The 20,971-nt window shown below is 43.7% G+C and overlaps 2 protein-coding genes and 1 long non-coding RNA gene across 4 annotated transcripts in view; 1 reads left to right on the top strand and 2 right to left on the bottom strand.

Moving 5' to 3' along the window:
- The window catches only part of LOC124955211, a 58,842-nt gene extending 49,282 nt beyond the window's left edge, over window positions 1-9,560 (top strand). Inside the window, exons 2-3 of the long non-coding RNA XR_007102797.1 lie at window positions 8,317-8,723; window positions 8,913-9,560. This is a non-coding gene — a long non-coding RNA (uncharacterized LOC124955211). The remainder of the gene's footprint in view (window positions 1-8,316; window positions 8,724-8,912) is intronic.
- The window catches only part of LOC124955205 (dynactin subunit 6), a 73,924-nt gene that overhangs the window by 48,829 nt on the left and 4,124 nt on the right, over window positions 1-20,971 (bottom strand). The gene's annotated exons all lie outside the window — the stretch shown is intronic.
- LOC124955184 (probable nuclear hormone receptor HR3) overlaps window positions 1-20,971 on the bottom strand; it is a 72,459-nt gene that overhangs the window by 47,364 nt on the left and 4,124 nt on the right. Inside the window, exon 1 of one of the 2 annotated variants that reach the window (XM_047509251.1) lies at window positions 13,204-16,848. The exons of the other annotated variant lie outside the window; for it this stretch is intronic. Within the exon in view, the coding sequence (XP_047365207.1) occupies window positions 13,204-13,345 (142 nt within the window). The 5' untranslated portion in view covers window positions 13,346-16,848. Of the gene's footprint in view, window positions 1-13,203; window positions 16,849-20,971 lie in introns of those variants that run through there. 2 annotated transcript variants of the gene reach the window in all.

Raw genomic sequence — 20,971 nt, 5'->3', positions numbered from 1 at the left:
TAGGATTTAGTTCGTCTCTAGCCATCGGATCTACGTTACTATAACTAGAAAAATATATAGTTATATCGAAAAGAGAAGAAAAGCACGTAAATTTATCATACGACGATGATAGTGGTTATAAAGAAAAAAAAAAAAAAAAAAAAAAAGAAAAAAAAATCAAAGGAGCATTATCTCGACGTCGTCTTTAAACGATCGGTTAGCTACTTTGGTCCCTTGCAACATAACATCTAGAAACGACAATGACGACGACGACGACGACGACGACGACGACGACGACGACGAGGACGGGTGTAAGGCGGCGCACGCACTTGCCACGACGATCGATCGTCCCCCTGCGATCGATCGGCCCAGAAGATGCCGGCCGTAGGCGTTGTATACTTGCCAGAAAGTATACACGTAACAACACACAGCAGGTATCACCGTTAAGGCTCATCAAGGAATCTCGCGGGCCTTTGGCATGGCTCGAATATAAAGAACCTTCTCTCCCGTTGTTCTTGCTTCGCGATCTGAATTAAGACGGGGTACCGGCTTTCGTATTTTCGATTCGAAAATCCTTCATATAAGTAGCTATATACATGTATATACATAGGCATATATAGCCCACGTGGAGACGAGTCAATTTTCTTACAAGAAGAAAGATATAAGAGGACGCAATTTCGTGAATCTTTTAGGATACCATTATGAATAATTGTTGAACCATTTCTGAATAAAAACGATTTCGATTGGCAAATACTCCATATCCTTCATCTAGAATAAGAGTTAACTTAGGATTTTTGTCGTAACGATTTAAGGTCGAGCAGAGAAAAGTATCAGGGAAACTGTAGAGGATAAATTCACGACGGTAAATTTAGATACGCTGCCGTAGATTCGCAAAGTCGAGAGAAGTCGCGTTATCGATCGGTTTTGAAGAATTCGAACGAGTTGCAAAGAGAAAGAAAGAGAACGTAAATGCCGTTGATATATCTAAAGCTCGAAACGTTTCGTTGAAAATTTTCTTGGACCGGATTGCTGCGTTTCGAGAGCGAAGAGAAGAAAAGAGATGGGGATCGAAAACGTAATAGGAGGATAGAACATCTGTATCTCGCGATACAAGAGCACCACCGACACTCGATATCGCACCGTTAGGTCGTCCACCCTCAATCGAGAGGCCTCCTCCTCTCATTGTCGTTTCGCATATTATTCGAGACGGAGGATTTCTTACAGGTATACGTGGGAAGATATGCGATAGAATCGATCAGCCTCCGACCGGTGAAAAACTTTTCTTTTATTACCGATAAAGAAAAGAGAGAAAGAGAGGTGGAGCGAGCGAGAGAAAGAGAGAGAGAGAGAGAGAGAGAGAGAGAGAGAGAGAGAAGTGGATGATTTTCAATAATAGAAAAAAGTTCCGTTTCTTTCGATCAATTCTATCGCAGCGGAAGGAAGTCTAGAGTACGATCATATGTACTCCGGAAGTCGACCTTGGTGCCGTGAATAATAGGAAACTATAACAGTAACGATAACAAAAGGTTAATGTCCAGATTAGTTACCATTAATGAATCTTTTTCGAAAGAGATAATATGTAAAGAATCGTATAATCATCGTCGTCCACGTATCTATCAGGTGCAAGAAAGTTGGTCGGAATTGCAAAGGCTTAACAGCTCGTAACCAATCCGTACGGCGTCGTCTTCCATGCCAATCGGAGCGCATCGAACGTCTGATAATCGAGTTAAAAGATTTCACATCGATTTCCACGATTCTCGCCGCGCGAATTTACTTAATATATATTCCTAAACGTATCGATAGGGAAATAAAAAAAAGACTCGTCCATACGTATAAGACATATAAAAAAGAAAACACTATTAACCAAAGTCAAAAATTTTGGTGGGCGGGCTGCTCTTACCGATTCCACCATCGTCATCATCGCCGATGAAGAAACGGATTACAGTTATTTCCTCGATAGGCATACGCTCAGTCAATGACCGAGGCAAACGTTTTAGCATTCTTAAGCTCACTCGAAAGAGAGTTCGAGATAGGTGGCTCGCTTCGAAAAGGTAGTCCCGAACAAACGAAAGAACGTTACTAGTATTCGTTCGTGGTGCGACCGATCGAAGAGGAAAACGTGCGATGGAAAAGTAATCCAAGCGGATTATAAAATTACGTGCTATCTTACGCGCGTCTGAGTTGGCTCGACTTATTTTCCTGACGAGGGGAAAAAAAGCTTGCATATCGGTAGAAATTTCAGTAGGCGAGAAATGAGAATCTTAAGTAACATTGTAGCTGTATGGGAAGGAAAAGGAACAAAAAAAAAAAAAAAAAGAAAAAAAAGAAAAAAAAAGAAAGAAAGAAAAAAAGAGAAAAGATGAAAAATACAAAGAGGACTGTTGAAAATAAGGACGGCAATCCATTTAAGGATTACCAAATTGGTGTCCCGCAGCGAGTTGGACTCGGAGAGTTCCAAATTCGTACGTTCTACCTGCTGTGTCTGATTCGAGGAGCACGTGCGAAAGATATTTTGCGACTTGATCGTCGTCATCCTAGTCCTATACAATAGTTGAATGTGTTGTGTAGATCGAGCGAAACGACGTGCAAAAAACCATAAGAGGCGCCTCTTTTCCTTTCGTCTTTTCACGTTGAGAAGTTGGAGAAGGAGGTGGTGGTGGTGGTGGTGGTGGTGGTGGTGGTGGTGGTAAAGGTGGTGGAGGTGAAGGAGGAGGCGTTGTAGGCGAGTCGGGCCGATCGATAGGCATACGCGCGTTATACATATAGGCGCGATCGATGCGGGGGCCTCGACGCTCGTGTTTAAGAGCGAACGCCACCGGTGCGGATACGTAGGTAGGTGGGTAGGTAGGTTGGTAGACCATTGAAAGCGTGCAGGGATGTACCGTTAGCCACGTCACCACGTCACCTCCTCTTTCTCTCTCTCTCTCTCTCGCTCGCTCGCTCTCCTCATAGCCAGCGTTATAACTCGCTCGCAAGCGCGCCAATCTTGCCCATTGAAATTCCTGTCGCCGAAAACGAGCCGTCGAGGATCGCGCAATCCTTCAACCTCCTTTATCCTTCGAGCGTCACGTAGAAAGCGACGTGCATCGTGTAAGACTCGAAAGGATACCGATTAAGATCGAGTTATATCTGACTGGACGGACGAATTCAGGAGATAAACTTTTTTTATGGAGTAGCAGATTACAGAACAGAAAAGTTTCTTTGCGTATGTGCTGCAACGTGCATATGCATGCGTCTATAGTAAGTACTTTACTCCCGCATTTTTTTTTCCTCTTTTTTCTTTTTTTTTTTTTTCCAATTAATTCGATCCGGGAGTAGAATTTATGTTAATGTGAGATATCGAGAGAGGTGGTTTTATCGATTGTCAGGGGGATAGACGCGAGACGTCGATTAGCGATAAGTAAACGAGTCTTTATGGACGAGCGTAGACAAGCGTTGGTAATTACAGAAGAGAAAGAGAGAACGACGTTTTTCTATTCCATCTTTTTGTAAAGTCGCGTGAAAGCAATGGGTTTCTCGTCGTTCATCGGTCGTAGTTACGCAAATAAGATAATAAGGCGATAGAAGGTTAAATGGTTACACGTCGGATGAAACGTTTCGATGCTTAAAGAAGCTAAATAAGTAATATCGGAAAAAATGAAAATTATTTGAAAGAAAAGAGAGAAAATACGTTGGAGAAGAGGTGCGTGTATCGATTGTACAGAATGTTTCGTTGCATGTTGTTCGCAACAATAGAAGTACCTCAGAGTCGTAAAAATTATGGCTGCTTGGCATTTCAGGGTGAAGGCCCCCCAGGAGAGAGCTAGTGATATTTCAAAAATTATCTTTCCCTCTCTCTCTCCCTCTCCCTCTCTCCCTCCCCCCCCCCCCTCTCTCTCTCTCTCTCTTGCTCGCTCGCTCTCCCTTCGAACGTACCGGAACGAAATTGGTGAAAGGATCAAAATGAGAAATGGAAAGGACTACCATTTAACGATCAGAGTTTTAAAAATAGATGTACAAATTTTGTCAGCGTAATAGAAACGTTTCTGATTATCATAAGCTTACGTATAAAGGGCACATAGTGTTAATCAGGGACGTTATTCGGTGTGTTTTTCCAGAGAGAGCGAGAAAGAGAGAGAGAGAGAGAGATTTTTTTTGAGAAATGTCTTACGTATTCCACAAATGAAGAAAGCATGTTGCTCAAAACGTTTTTCGTAGAAATGTTTACGAGGAGGACGGTACCTGGGCAAGAGGAATGAATCGACGTTGACCATTGTCGTAGGTAACTTTCACGTCGATAACCGAGTTCAATGAGCTCTTTTGGCACGTCCAACAGTATTATAAGGTAGCGCGAAGCAAAGTGAAATTTCCAGTCGGTCCTCTGCAGTAAATTAAATTGCGACAACCGTACGCATTCGACGAACCGTTATCCCAAAACTAAGAACGAAGGAAAACCTAGACCAACCGCAAGAGAGGAAAAGGATTGTCGACTTTCTTTTCGGAAAAGCTACCACAATTTTTTTTCATTCTCAGTCTCTCGTCCCCTACCCTCTCTCTCTCTCTCTCTCTCTCTCTCTCTCTCTCTCTCTCTCTGTCTTTGTCGTTGACTTTACACCTCCTAACCATTACTACAAAGTCTCATAAATTTCGTGGTGAAACTTATGGTCGAGGAAACGTGATTTTCCAGCTGAAACACACCTGCTCCCTCTTTCGAGAGTTTACGATGGACGGATTCGTATAGGATTATTAGATATCTATCTTATCGTAGGTGAAAAGAAAGGTTCAGCTTCGTGAGGTAGGTATATCGAAATAAACGAAGCAAGATAACGCCTTCGCTCAATTTACTTTGCTAGATGTTCCAGTAACGAGCGGTTAAGTCAAATATATCGCGTTCCCTCGGCCGCGGTAGAACTTTTTTGGCACGACTCACGGATACAAAGGTGTTACGCCGACGGCGACGACTGCTCGGGGATTCTCATTTCGAGGAAACCTTTTTCGATGATATTATTCCTGGTGGTAGTAGAGAACTAACTGCGTAACGTTTCTAACGATATCCTCCTTCCTCGTTACGTACATCCATTGTTCCAAGTTCGAAGTTGGGCAAGTCTTGATCGCGATGGATCTCGATCGTTTCGATCCTGGCTCTCTCGGTCCGCACGAAAATCGTGATGTGGAAGGAACGATCTCGAGAAAGAAAGAGGGTAAGAGAGAGAGAGAGAGAGAGAGGGAGAGAGAGAGAGAGAGATAGAGAGAGAGAGAGAGATGGCGACAGAGAGAAAGAGAGAAAGGGAGTATATATTTAGTCGAGCTGGACCGATGCCAAGCTCATCAACGAAAATGAAATCTGGGTCTCTCCGCGCTGCCCGCTTCTAAAACGTCGCCGACGACCTCTCGATATATGTCCATGACCTGTGCGACGCGTCGAAAACTCGGCCCTAAGTCTAACGAGAGACCAACAATGAGAGGGAGAGATCAAGAGATATTGTACGTGAGGCGCAATTTTCGTCTCGATTCTCCTCGATAATTTTGCAATCTAACTTATCCTAGGATATTCTGCTTTCTTGAATTACATACGATCGCTATTTCATATCATGAAATAATAATTAGATTCGTCTTTAAGAAGGATTACAACGAAAGTGAAATTACTCGGAGCATTGCTTTTCGCGAATGTTACGCAAGACGATACTGTGTCCCGCTAGAGAGTATGAGAAGCCCGGCCTGCAAAAAACTGATCGAGACCCTCCCTTACGTCCCTCCTACTCCCTTCCAGTTAGGCCGAGGTCCGGAAACGTTTTTGACGCCGCAGGCGGGGAAAGTGACGACGACGACGACGACGGTGGCGACGGTGACAACGACGACTAAAACGACGACTAAAACAACAACGACGACGACGACGACGACGACGACGACGACGACGACGACGACGACGACGATGAGGATGACGACGACGACGACGACCAAGACGACAAGGATAGGAACTTTTGACAGATGTTTCTCTGTCATTCTGCTCTCATATGCGCTCCTCTTCCAACTCGCTTGGATCGCCAAGGGCTACGCCGCAGGATCGCACCTTCTTGTACGGTGTTAATGGCCACACGAACGAACGTGCGAGTGCACGCTTGCTTGCAGACAACTTTTATCCTTCGCTCGAAGAGAACTCGGGATAATTCCGCAACGATATATGACTCTCGATAAAATCGATAGTTCGCTTTCTCTCTGTCGATTTATCTTTCTCCTTCTATCTTCTCTTTCGACGCGATTCTTTGTTTCTCTCTCTCTCCCCCCCCCCGCTCTCTGTTCGACCTGCATTTATATTGTACATTACGAGTATGTATATGTATATATATATATATATATATATATATATATATATATATATATATATATCCTTATAGCCCAGAACGCTCTCAGCCGTGATTCTAATCATCGCCCGATACGGATCGGACGTTAATAAGTCGATGCTCGTTGGCCGGTTTAATTTATCAGTCGACGCACTCGCGTTGTCCAATTTAAACGACGCGCCGATGACCATGTAACTACTCGCTCGTACGCTACGTTCTCGGATAATAACGTGGATATTAGGTCGAATCTCCTGTTTCGAGTTAATTACTCGTCCGATATTAATTGCTCGCTGATACCGGTTGAAATTTTCCAATGTCTAGGTACATAATAATTTCAACGAGATTCGATTTTTATCTCGATCATATTATATCGTTTCATTCATGTTTTGTTTTTCTATAGCTTCGGCCTCGTACGTACATATATGTACGTACATATAATACGTACGACGATTACGTAGGAGATATCGAGAACGCTCTTTTCCAATGGGCTCAGACTCGCTTCGCAGCTATTCGCGCGAATATCATTCTATCGGATCCGTTTACAATGCGATCGCATTGAACCCTGTGATATGGTAACACTTTAGCACTGGATTATGATGGTACCGTGGAGCTTACGATATATGCGTATAATGGTTTCGGTATAATCGCTCTGACGCATTGGAAACGCGCTTTCTCTTCGTGAACTCGTTCGAAAAATATTCATCTCTTTTTTCTTTCCCTCTCGATTTATAGGTCAAAACATTCTTGTAACCATTGGATTCATTCAAGTTTTAGTCGTAGGTAGATCACTCAGGGATCTCGGAATCGAATGATACGTCGTGGCCTCTCTCCTTGTAAGAGGAAAATAAGAAAAAAAGGAAAAAGAAAAAAAAAAGAAGAAAAAAGAAACAAATTCTCTCGAGCATTAATCCAAAATAGCGATAGATATATTATAGATTCGCGTTCTCCGACCTACTCTCGAGTACTGCCTTGATAGCCTCGGGCTTAGCCGCAGGATCGCGTCGCCGACGTAATGGCTATGCAAGGTGCGCGCTCCGACTTGCGTCCGCCACCGCTGCATTCATTGAAAATACGCCGCTTATCCATAGGCACGTACCACGCGTTTACACGTTCTACTGGTCAGCCTCGGCAAAGTCCTTTTCGTAACACGTAGGTACGTACGTATGTACGATCAATGTACGATCTATGTACGTTCGCCGAACATTCCTATGTTATTTTGTTACATAGACCGAACTGTTCTTCTCAAAAAAAAAAAAAAAAAAAAAAAAAAAGAAAAGAAAAAAAAAAGAAGAAAAAAAAAAAGAAATAGAGAAAGAAACACGACGAGAGAAGAATATTATCCCCCTCGACTCGCGTACGATTCCATTTTAATATCTTTTTGAAAGACAAAAAAGCCTTTTTCTTTCTATCTTTCTATGGATAAAAGTCCATGTCGATTGGAGAGGGAGAATACAGAGAGGCGTTAAGAAGCGAGTAAAAAGGAAAACGTATCCTCGTCCTCGAACAACGTCCCTCGAGGACAGCGAGAGCACGATACACGGAATACATGCGCGTACCTTACGTAGAACGGATTACGGACGGCCGCGGCAGGCCGAGTTTGTCGAGATTTCGAAACGAGACGATGAATACGCCTCTAGAAGACCGTGCCAGCTTGATCGATCGCTCTCGAGATCGTTTCTCTCGCTTCAACTAAAGGAGCTCCTACATATGTATATATACCTTCATTTCATCGTTCTAATGTAATTTTCCATTTGACGTTACTCACCGAATTTCTCTCTCTCTCTCTCTCTCCCCCCCCTCTCCCCCCACCCCATCTCTCTCTCTCTCTCTCTCTCTCTCTCTCTCTCTCTCTCTCTCTATCTCTCTGGTTAATTGTTAACGCGGTAACGTGAATGACACTGATTAGCTTACCTGAAATCAAAATAAATGACGATATTAACTTGATGTTAAGAGATCGATCATAATTTAGTTTTAATGTAACATTGAAAGTAACATTTTTTAATATTTTTTTTTCCAGAGACAAGTATTCCAATAGATAATTCGACGTCGAATAAAATCCTTAAATGATCGCCGTGCCGACCGACAAGAAGGAGGAGGCCTTCGACGAATCTTGGTGCTGGCTGGAGAGGCGATCGTACATGTTCTTAGAGCGTAAGGAGCGATTGTTGTCGGCAATGGGCCGTTGTCGCAATGGGAAGTCTCCTCTTGCAACCGGCACTAAATCGTTTCGCTTCGGCACGTAGCAAGAGTCAGAAGCGGTCCCAGTCGAGCGTTTCGCCGGAACCTATCTCATTTCTCGATCGTACGATCGCACCAAAAGACGGATATCTTTAATTTCTAATAACGAATCTTCGAGGGAATCCAAGAGATATAAATATCGGATAAGAATGAAACGACGACGAGAAGAAAAGAAAGAAAAATAAGGTATCCCATGAAAAATGTTAACGACACTTCAAGCGAAATGAAATAAAACCTTTACGATACGTTACTTTTATCATCGAATAATCAGATCTACCTAATGCGCATTTATTTCAATATTAAAATGTAAATAACGAAAAAAAAAAAAAGAAAAAAAACACAAAAAAGAGAAAAGAAAAGAAAAAATCTTTTCAGGAACTCCGCCGTGCCGCTTGACGAGAATCATTTGAAATTCCCGCTCTACGTTTCGATTGGTCCCCAGGAACGAGAAGCTGTATATCGACCTTCGGCCCTTTTCGATTGTGACGTAGCGACGACAGCGCCGGTCGGTAAAGTTGCACCATAACGATAACTCGCAACCGACTTTCATCGATGTTTTTCGGTCGATACGGCCGGTCTCTTGATCGGAGTCTCCAGGATTGGCCACCGTCGTGGCGTCGGTAGCGCCAACGACGAGATCCGACGCAGCGCGCGCGCTCGGTACCTTGCCCGTCGACCGGCCTTGCAAGGCTGCAGGCCATCGAACTCTTGCCCTACTGCCGCGCCACGTAATACCACCCGTACGCGATGCGCAAGAACGAGGATAACCGACACGACTCGCGCGCCCCTTCCTCGTTGTTCGCTCGCTCATTCTCGCTCGTTCGTTCGTTCGTTCGTTCGTTCGTTCGTTCGTTCGTTCGTTCGCTAGCTCGCATAAAGGGGGGAAAAAAAGGAGGGAGCGGCTTGAACACGATACAGGAACGAAAGCCCAGGGCCGTACGCGTTGTCTTCTACCTTCTCCTCTCCTCGATTTTACGATCGGATCGATCTCCTCCACCCTTTCTTCCTCTCTGATATTTCCCAAGAATTAATTTTTTTTGTTTGTTTTTTTTTTTTGTTTTTTCTACTATTTATATATAAATATTATTAAAAGGAAGGGTATACGCGACGTATATACGCTAGCAAATAGATAGTTAAAATTGACCGTCGAAATGTCTTGCCTAAGACAATTTCCTGACAATTCACGATTGATATCAAATGTATTCGCTATATCGGCAACTATTTTGAAAGTTATTTAGGTTGCCCGATCTTATCCTGTATATTATTCAATCGTTGACAAATTTTTAAACCGTCGTTTTGTGATTTATATTTATCGCAAGTTGATTACGAACATGAATCGATTGAAATTGCATGGATTCATTCGTGGGAATAGAGAGGGTCGATGTGATAAAGCAATTTCTGTAAAAGGCAAGAAGGGAAAAAGTATTACGGATCTGCCTAAAAATAAATAGCAAGCTTGCACGATGTACGGGGAATCCTCTCTTTCTCTCTCGCGGAACGCAATTCGTTTATTGATTTTGGTTCTGACGTCCGAGGCGTTATTAAATTCTTCCTCACTCGAAACGAGAACGGGGACTCTAGCTAGGGTAAATATATTTTTGAAAAAATTTTGAAGGGAAATATAACTTGGGATTGATATTTTTTTCGTGGTATTTATTAATCGGACAGTGGTTACGGCGACGATGGTCACTTGAAATTAGTTATAGTAATGGATTCAAGAGAGGAGCGCGTCATCGGGGGGATTCTTTCTGCTGGTCGGTGCTAGTAAGAGAGGCCAAACTGTGCCACGGTCGCGCGCGCTTCCATCGGAACAGGGCTTCTCACCGTCGCGGACGCACTTTTACCCTATAACGCTTGGTAAGCTCGTTAGCGAGGCGAATCATGTGCCGCGGGATATGAGCTCAAGCAGAAACCGTAATTCGCACGATCGAGATGTGTTCGTGAAAGAAATGCCAAGCGCCATAGATCCGTCGCGATCCGTCGATGCGAAACGACGTCTTTTCATTTTGCAAACGTGCACTTTTCTTTTTTTTTTTTTTTTTTTTTTTTTTTTTTTTTTCTTTCGTGCATATCGATCAAATAAAATATGTAGCGCAATGATATTATATAAAAATAATTTGATGTCCCATTTTATTTTGTGCCGCGTGCATCGCTCTCTTTTTCCTCTTTTCATACATCTAACCATCGTCATCGAATAGGCTCGATGATAACGTCAAAGCTCGGTTTTGTTCGCGCATTCGAGATAGACGAAAGATAGCCGCGTCAAAAGCTTCACAAGCGTATCTAGCTCGTGTTAAAGCCCGGCCGGAAAAATGTAACGGTAATTAGTTTTGTTACCATCCGGATGCATAATTACGGATTTTGTTAATAACGGCCAGTTAATTGGCGATCTAATTGCTAATAAGCCGGATACTATATAACGGGTAATAGCAAATAATTAGTAACGAAGCTAACGAGTGAACTATCGACTAACTACTTGCCAACTACTAAACAGAAGTATCGGTAATGAGCGTTGATTATGCCAGTACGATTACCGTACTGTATCGTAATCGTACTTATTCCATTCTGTATTGATACTATATGAGTTTCCTATCACGATTTCTATTAACGGCGATTAATCCTTATTATAATTAATAATTGGACTTTGTTAATCGATAGAAATTGCAAATAGCGAAAAGAGACGTCGATACGTACTCTTTTTACCGTCGGTCGTGTTACAGCCGAAAAATCACACAACACATAAAAAGAATTTCCAAGAAAATATTTTTTATCAGGGGCAAACGTAAAACTACTGTAGTTTTGTTATCCCCCGCAATAAACGATCGTATTATTCTTTATTTCTTACGCGGTTCCCACAATACGAAAGTACTGGAGAATCAATATTAAAGGAGTTCCACTGTAATCGACGCCACATCCGTCTATTTTACGAGCCATTACCTTTCTAGAAATTCCATTAGTACCAAAACGATTCAGCCTTTGGTCGATCATCGAAGCCGAGAGATGCACACGATCAGGAATTTAATCTTCGAGTCATTCGTCGTGAAAGGAGTAATGAGAAAAAGAGAGAGAGAGAGAGAGGGGGGGGGGGAAGAGAGATGGAAGAGAGACAAAGTAGTAGCGGCTGACCGGCTAACCTCTAGACCCTAGAGTATGTCGAGAGGGTGCGAACGAAGAGCACCGCTCTCGGTCACGCGAGAATCATCCGCCGCCGTGATTCCTAGAACTCGATGCTTTTCCGTTACACGTAACGCGTCTCCTTTACCGTATAACTTTCGTCTAGATCTTTTCTCTAGGTAATTAAAACGGCGTTCTTTGTTTTTCTTTTTTACTATTATTATTTTTTTTTTTCTTTTTTTTTTTTTTTTTCCCCCTTTTTTTTTCCCCCGAAAGGATCCATCCACGTAGGCATTTGAATCGTGAGAGTTTTAATCGTAACCGGATGTGCCCGGGTTCGAAGGTTTCACCGAGTTCAAAGTTCAAGTTCAGAGTTCAAGTTCATGTCGATCCGACTGGTTCTTCTGAACAAAAACGCTCTGCCGTTCTTAATGTTCTTTCTTGCGAATCGATTTCTTTCTTTTGCTTTTTTTGTTTTTTTTTGTTTTTTTTTTGTTTTAATTAACGAGTCTTTGCGCAAATAAATATCATTCTTGCACGGGTTTTTTCATCTCTGGCAGTTGAAAAATAAACGTAATTAGAAATGATATAGGATGCATTCTTTCGGACATTTTTCCGGTAGGAAGAAAGACGTAGAAAGAGTCCTAGGCAACAAGAAGAGGAGATTGGCGTTAAGAAGTCGGCATTGATGTTCGCGTTCGAGGAAGAGACACGGTGAGACAGCACGTGGTGGAATACTCGCGGATCGTCGAGCCTAACGGTTATCCGGTAACCGCGTCAGAGCCGGTGCTAGCGGTACTCGCGGCCGTTCCGTTACTCGACCGACAGATCCGCTAACGCGACTCGCGCTCTCTCTTTCCCTCCTTTAGCTACGTACGTCGGCCCTTCTCCTCCTCCTCCCTCTTCTCCTGCTCCCTACATCCGTCTCTATCCCTCTCTACTCCGTTCTCCACTCTCTTTCGTAGGCGTGCGCGTGAACGCGAGTAAACGCGTCGGATCCGCTTCGTCTCCGGCGCGAAATTTACGACTACTCGAACTCTCTATCTTCGTCTATGTCTATCTTTTTCTCTACAACTTTGTCCTTATTTTCTTTTTACTTGTATGGAGCTAGTAGACTCTACTGCGATAAAAACTAGTTATCTCTCCCCCCCCCTTTTTTTCTTTTGTTTTTCAAAAGTAACAAAAGAGTTTTCCGTTTATTGAAAATCTCCATTATATAAAAGCCTTGCCAGCTTTAGTATGGACTACTGTTGTACTATCATGATGAATATGGCAGATATATAAAAAGAGATCTAAAAGATAGATATATATGTATATATATATATATATATATATATATATATATATATATGTATGTATGTATGTATACATATATATTGAGAGAGAGGGAGAGAGAGAGAGAGAGAGAGAGAGGCGAGTGAAAATTAGGGCACGGACGAAGTAAACAAAAATATTACTAAAGTAATAAATGCCATACTTTTTTCCATTTCTTCTAGATAATTTCTGAATGTATGAAAAAGCGATATATTAAAGGAAGCACACTGTCCTGTACCTGTTCCCGTGATCGGTGGTGAAGCTAGCTGCGAACTGCTTATATCCGGTGGTTGCTGCGTTTGTTGCGTTTGCTGTTGCTGTTGTTGCGGACTATTGGCAGCGACTTGGACGCTACCTGGACTCGCCGCGCTCTCTGCCATTTTTTATTTTTTTTCTTTTCCCCTTATTTTCTATCTTTCCTTTCTTTATCGCTTTATTTTTTCTTCTTTCTCTCAGTTCATCGATAAGAGAAAGACCAAGAGAGATAGAAAAGGACTCAAACGCAGTCCTCTTCGTTGCGCTGGTCTTTTTTCTTTCTTTTTTTTTTCTTTTTTTTTTTTTTTTTTCGTTGTTGGACCGAACTCCGATCGGTCTCGATTTTAAAGCAGCACGACGGTTTCACGGTCGACCGCGCGCGCTTGTCCGTGAATACTTAAAGTTTTTCGCGACGACAGTTTCCCCTTAATGTCTCGATGTCAGTCTGACACGTTCCGTAACCCTCGTTTACGTTTCTATCACTTGGAGAATTACGTACGTCGTGTCTATTGCTCTTCTCGATTAATATCCTTTTTCTTATTAATAGTTTCTTCCTGGTTGCTGTTGCTATTATAATTGTTGTTGTTATTGTTGTTGTTGTTGCTGCTGCTGCTGCTGCTGTTATTGTTGTTGTTGTTGCTGTTATTGTTGTTGTTGCGAAATCAGACTTTTTCTCTTATGTTTCTTCGTAAACGACGTGTTTAATAATTTAACAAACGAACGATCGATAGAGGCGGCATACGCTTGTCGGCGTGCTCGGCCTATCGTTGAACGCGATGAGGATCGAAGGAGGAGTCGTCGATCTCGCGAAGGATAACGACGTCAGTTGTGGCAGGAAGTCGAAAGCACCAATTTTCGACGCCATACTACCCTTGGCGTCGCGAATCGCGAACTTGTCCTTTTCTTCCTCGCGATGCAAAACTCTTCTTTTCTCGTTCTTGTTCTCGACGACGTACCGCGTATTTCTCGCGGTTCTCGATACTCACTACTGTGACAAGATCTCGAAGAGTTCCAGTCAGAAGGCATGGAGTTCCAGCTAACACGATGATCTCTCGATCTCGAAGAACGTGACATCGATTACGTTCGAGAGTTTCGCAGTACCTGCTATAGGCAGCCTTTTTTTACCTTTCTTATACTCGAAGGGACGAAACGTTGGTACTTCGAAAGGTTCGACGCACCCGATGAAAACGATACCGAGCGTGATAGATGAGAAGGGATGAAGGGGAAGGGGACGAAAGGTACGAGGAGGAAGAAGAGATGGAGGAGAGGAGGAGGAAGAGGAGGAGGAGGAGGAGAGAAGGGAAGGGAAGAGGGAAGGAAGAGAACGTCCTGGACGCGAGCACGATCAACCAACACGACGACGGCGATGACGACGTTGATGACGACGAGGAGGGTTGTATTCGAAGGGTGGACGGATAGAAAGAGGGAAGGAGAAATCGCTCGGTGAGAGTCGATAGGGGTCAGTGGGTCTCGTTCAAAGAACGACTCGTCGATTCACTTTGTCGTTGTTGTTGTCGTCGCCGTCGTCGCCGTCGTCGCCGTCGTCGTTGTAGTGGCTGTGTTGTTGTCAATGTATAGGCGCAACGACTCGACGCGCTTCTCTCCTTGCGTGAAGGATGTGTGTAAGGGAAAGAGAAAGAGAAATGTAGTAATCCTGCGATTCGATCGAGCGAATAAAGAAAGGGAGATACGACGAGGGACGCCACGGTAGAGTCGCGTTCGCGGGTCGATAGGTCAGTGGGTCTCGTTCAAGCCGTCGACTAGCTTCGTCTCTCTCTCTCTCTCTCTCTCTCTCCCTCCCCCTTTCCTTTCCCTTCGCGAGTACGTCTCCTCGCGAAAATGCTTCCGCACCAGCGATCTGTATGAGAGAGATCGATCTCACCACCGTTCCTCCCCATTCACCACATCACGAGCGAAGACACCCCGAGCGATACCTCTCATCTCAAAAAACACGAACGAGCTAGAGTAAACTCGCGTAAAGGCACGTCTCCGAAACGGCGAGACGTCCTCGCGAAAGCTTGCCGCGATTACCCACCTCCTCCTTCGGCAGACCAAAGAAGGAAGCACCCTCGAGCGAACTCTTCTTCCTCCTCTTCCTTTCCTTCTCGTCCTTGATCATTTCTCGCGCGGACGCGAAACACTCGACGACCGCGCGACACCCTCCTCCTCTCTTCTCTCGATAAAACGCTCCCTTGTCTTCTTATATTTTCCTTTTCTTTTCCTTTCCTTTTCCTTCCTTTCTCACCAATTATTTCTCTTTTCCTTCCTTCTTAGTTTCTCGTCGGAGAGAAACACACCCTTCCGTCGCACGCTCGCCGGTTCCCCTTTGTTTTTCTTTTTTTCCCCCTTTTCACCGTTCACCTCGTAAATTTACGTCATCGTTTTCGACGCACCATCCCCTGGACGTTGCCGTGTGACGGATCGTCGTAGTTTCTCCTCCTTCTCCTCCTTCTCCTCCTCCTCTTTCTCTTCGTCACCGTTAACGTCGTCGCGACGCACCGCTCCAGCTTCGAGCTCCTAGTTTTAACTCGCTCTCGTCGCACGAACTCACCGATTATTTTTCACCCGCCCTTAACGAGACACGGGCTCTGACGCGATTATAAAAAGGCCCTCCGCGAAGAAAAGACACCGTTTTGGGCGCCGAACGGTGCTTTCCTTTCGGGCTATTATGCGCTGCTCTCACTCTCTCGGGGAGAACCAAGTGGCTCGAGCCTGCTCGATCCGTCAGCAGATGGCGCACGGCTCGATTCTTTACTCGTCTCGCCCGTTCTTCTCTATTGGCGCTGTTCTACCCTCGTACACGCACCCCCTAACGCACACGCCGTCTTCTTTCCTTTTCTTCCTTCCTTCCTACTTGCCTGTCGGTCTATACGCTTTCCTTACTACTTTTACTCCTTACTCCCATCCCTTTTACTTGCGGCGGAGTCCCTCTGCCCGGAGCTGAGGGCTCGCTTTCGCGCGCCAATTTCAAAATTCTCGACCGCAATCCTTTTACAATCTTTTCAATATATAGATTTGTTTCTTTATTGCTTTTTTTCTTTTCCTCTTTTCTCTCTCTCTCTCTCTCTCTCTCTCTCTCTCTCTTTCTTTTTTTCTTTTTGAAGACGCAAGTCTTCAAAGTGCAACGACAAAAGTAATTTAAAAAATATCTAGATTTTTGGCGAGGCGTCTTGCCTAGAGAAACACGAAGGGGGTTAAATGAATCGGTTAGACTCAACGACAAGACGTTAAAAGCCGAGACGAATTAGTTCGAACGTTCATCGTTCCTTCTTTTATCGATCGCCTTTGTAGTTCGCATGGAATTTCGTCGAAGGAGCGGTTCGTTTCCGTGCTGGCAAATCTTTTTAACCGCATTTCGAACAAGCCGCCCGCGCGGAACATAAATTTCCTTCGAAATATCGAATTTGTCAAGAATCATAAGGTAACTCGAGTAGTGGCAGATGGGTGGTCGGATGGATGGTGAAAGCGCAGACGCGAAACCCTCCTACCCTACCACCAGCTCGTTCCTTCGATCCGCGTTAGCAACGCGCACTTGTCCAACCCCTGCCGTTCGCACTTGCCGGTCTCTCGCGATTTCTCCGCACCTATCCTCCAATCTAGTCCCTTCGATTCTCTATAGTATTACGCGTATTGTATTATGCGTGCCATTGCACCTTTCGAGAAGTGCTTAAGCACGATAAAGAGAACGAAATTATCGATAATCTTTTTCATGAAATTATCGATAATCGGTTTCTTAAATTTTCTTCGAATCGCCATGTTTCCTGTTAGAGAGATTCGCTTTATGACGACATTCGTCGAAATTTATTACAATTTATTTGAATAACAGTACCGATAAGAAAGAGAGATCGCATCTTATTATCGAATCCGACGTTCGAGCCGATCGGCTCGACTCGAGGATAAACGGCTATCGCAAAGAGAGTTGACTCGCGCTCTCTTCGACTCGATACGAGCCGCTGCATTTTCAGAACGGTACTCCTAACTGTATATCCCATATGTGTTATCCGTATATATAAACATACATATGTAGGTATATGTAGGTAGCGTGAGTACGCGCGTCTAAGTTTATAAGTTTGCTTGTTTGCTTACTTTGCTGGCACACGAGGGGACGCGTCATCGCGAACACGCCGAGGCGTGAACGCAAGAAAAGGATAGATATCTTTTCGACTAACAGCTTTCAACAATGACGTAGCTATTACGAAATTGATCCATCCTCTTTGATGACTCTTTCAAATAGAAATACATTATTGTTGGAAATCAACTTACCTATCGCTAATAATAATATATGAATTCGCTGGTATTAATAATTAATACAGCATATTTCAAAAGAAATCATTCAAAATGTTAATATTAACGCGAATCATACGGGAATATAATCGACTCATTCATAATATGGATCATGTTGTTAACGTGCGTTCGCCATGATACACGGATACAGCTAGTACCGCTCGATGTAAGCTAAGCCTGACGATTAATTGTGCCTCTAACGAGGCACGAAATACAGGTGTGAAGGATGGTGGGAATTAAGGCGGTAGAGAAGCAATAGGATGGCGAAGTCGAAGCGAAGAAGAATAAAGAGGATAGAGGAGTGGAGGAAAGAGGTACGCTTGGAGTCGGAACGTGTAGCGGATCTTTCGCGCAGGTACATAAGTACCTACATGCGGGTCGCGTGTATGGACACTCACGTAATGTAGGCCCGTTGTCGGAGATACCGTAAGACCTTGCAGTTACGTCACACGTAAAGCAACGCTAGAACTCGTGCGGTTAGGAGGAAGAGGCGAGGCCGAAGGTAAAGACTCGACGACTCATCCTACCCCTCTTTTTTTTCTCTCCTATTACGTCCCAATCAAAATTTGTCACGACCAAGCCAACTTTTTTATAATTGCGATTGATTCTCCAATTTTCGAAAGAATGCATCAATTCTTCTTCTTCTTCTTCTTCTTCTTCTTCTTCTTCTTCTTCTTCTTCTTATTCTTATTCTTATTCTTATTCTTCTAGTGACAATCCCGCAGAAAGTACTTTGGAATTTTTTCATTCGAACGCTTAATAGTCAAGATCTTTCGTTCCTTTCTTAATTATGAGATGTTCGAGGAGTCCTCACTATTATCGTAAAAATCGTCTCGTGAAGATAATTAAAAAGACATTAATTGCGAACGTTCGTTCTTTCGGAAAGACCAGAAGCAACGTTGACATATATGGAAGCTAAGTATGATTTCATTCCATGGCATCGACCTTATCGAATTTCTTAAAGGATAAGAATCGTCTTTTCAGTAGGGGAAAAGGAGGAGGAGGAGGAGGAAGAGGAGGAGATGGAAGATATCGTCATTTTTGACGTTTCTCTCGTCACGTAGAGCTCGTCGAGTGCAGAGGCCTCGGTTAAAATCATCCACTCCTCCCACCTTTACCTCCTCTCCTCTTCCTCTTTCTCCTCCACCACCTACTTCTTATCCCCCTCCCTCCCCAGGAGGACTTGGACTGCGTCCACGTGTTTCTATCTGCGGTCAGTGCACCTTGCTGCACGAACCGCGGCCATCTACCGAAGGTCCACGTAATGCGATCGCGCTTAATAATCTTTCACCCAAGGATCATCGACCGTTGTCGTACAACACATAAATCTTTATCTCTGGCGCGTAGATTTCTACTATAAAAAAAGAGAGATATTCATAAAAGATTATTACAAGAATCTTAGAAAGGGTCTCATCTTCATCTTCATCTTCTTTAGAGAGATAGAGAGGGAGAAAGAGAGAGAGAGAGAGAAACTCTATGAGATAGTATCGTGTTCATGGACCTTTCGTTAAAAGTTTAGGTATTTTTGTAAATTTGCTTCGAGCCTTTCGACGTCATAGTACCAAAGAGAAAGAGAGAGAGAGAGAGAGAGAGAGAGAGAGAGAGAGATTCGTTAGATGACGTCATTTAACTCGAATTACCACGCAACAATATCAAAGTCTTTTAATTTTTCACAACATCGTCAAATTTACACTTCACACACACACACGTAGATACACAATTTCGAGTCATTCACTTTTATCTCCAATCTCCTTCGCTCTCTTTCCAACGCGTTCGCAGCCTCATCGAATTTCCGTGTCGTCGGCACGCGCTCAGCAAAAATACAACCCGGAAGCACGACGTGCATTTATAGTCGCCAATATTACGCGAAAGCCGATCCTTTACCCGAGTATCTATGTATGTACCTAAATATATATACTCACATATATCTGCACGATATGTTCAGAAAAAGAAAGAAAGAACAAGAAAATCCATTTAATCCTAATTGTGCGGATATTGGCAGGCATCGATCGTACTTTTCTGCTTATCTCTTTAAAAAAAGAAAAAAGAAAAAAAAATAAAAGAAAAAAGAAAAAAAAAGGAAAATAAAAGGAAAAGAAAGAAGAGAGTCGCCTATCTCTTTATAAACTGGATTCGCGTCTCTTTCCTGCTGCTGAACGTGACAATCTAATCGTCATCGTTGACAACTTGGCAAAAGTCACGCGTCCCGCTTACACACGCGGTGCTTGGTGTATGTATCTCCTCTCATCGATCGACCAGTATACCTTGTATAGAAGATAGAAAAAGAGAAATAGATGGATAGAGAGATAGATGGAGAGAGAGAGAGAGAGAGAAAGAGAGAGAGATAGAAGAGGCCCTAGGAAGGCCCGAAGGTTCACGGCCGGGTGGTTGCTTTAAATCAGGTAGGCAAGGTGGTTTGACGGGGAAGAGACATCGCTCGCCACGTGGTGGCGAAGAGGTCATTGTCCTTGAAGCGAGCTTTGTCGAGGTGACTCGCGCGGCTCGAACTTGCCCAAAGTTAGCAGCCGCCTCTGCTGGCACTTCTGACATCACACCGAAAACCTCAACGAGCTTGCTTTTTATCTTTTTCTCTCTCTCTTTGTCTTTCTCTATAATGATAAAATATATCTCTCTTTGAACGGCCACGTGCGTATTCGTGTATGCACGCTTCTTGTAGAAAAATTTCCTAAGATTTCAATATTCTTATCTTATATTTTATTCGTAATTTTGTTAACTGTTCTAAGAATATATTAATATCTTAGGATGAACCTCCTGAGGAGAGAATGAGTCGTAAGTTTTGGCCCAAGTTGAGAGGAAGGACAAACCGAATGAACGAGCAAACGAACGAATCAACGAACGAACGAACGAACGAACGAACGAACGAACGAACGAACGAACGAACGAACGAACGAACGAGCGAGCGAGCGAGCGAGCGAGCAAACGAGTGAGTGAGTGAGCAAGCACGAGAGAGAGAGCGAGAGAGAGAGAGAGAGAGAGAGAGAGAGAGAGAGAGCGAACGAACGAACGAACGCGTAGCACCTGCGGTCGACGACCCTTGCGGTGCTATCGAATACCTGCCGACACGACGACCCGGTCGTTTACTCGCTCGTAGCCGTGTAGCTCTTTCGGCGGGCCAACATAAGGGGTTCAAAGAGGAACTACGTATGAGCTAAACGTATCGTAAAAGCATCTTTTAGAACAAGGGACGTGCAAAGAGAATCGACGCATCATGAATTTAAATCCTCGATCGTCATCATACTAGGGCAATGTTCGATATAGAACCATAGACAATCTAAGTAAAAGAATTCGCGTTCAAATTTCATATCCTGCATCTATCATTTCAAGTTTTTTCGAGGATCATCTAAACTATGCAAAGACCGTACGACCTTCACCTCTGTACTTTCGTAAGTGAAGCTCCCCTCGAGATTACACGCTCGAACGATCGTGTTCGACTAGGTTAGAAAGCT

This window comes from Vespa velutina, chromosome 17, assembly GCF_912470025.1.
Source record: "Vespa velutina chromosome 17, iVesVel2.1, whole genome shotgun sequence".
Taxonomy (NCBI): Eukaryota; Metazoa; Arthropoda; class Insecta; order Hymenoptera; family Vespidae; genus Vespa; species Vespa velutina.
Note: the sequence above shows the minus strand (reverse complement) of the source record. Positions and strands in the feature narration are given on the sequence as shown.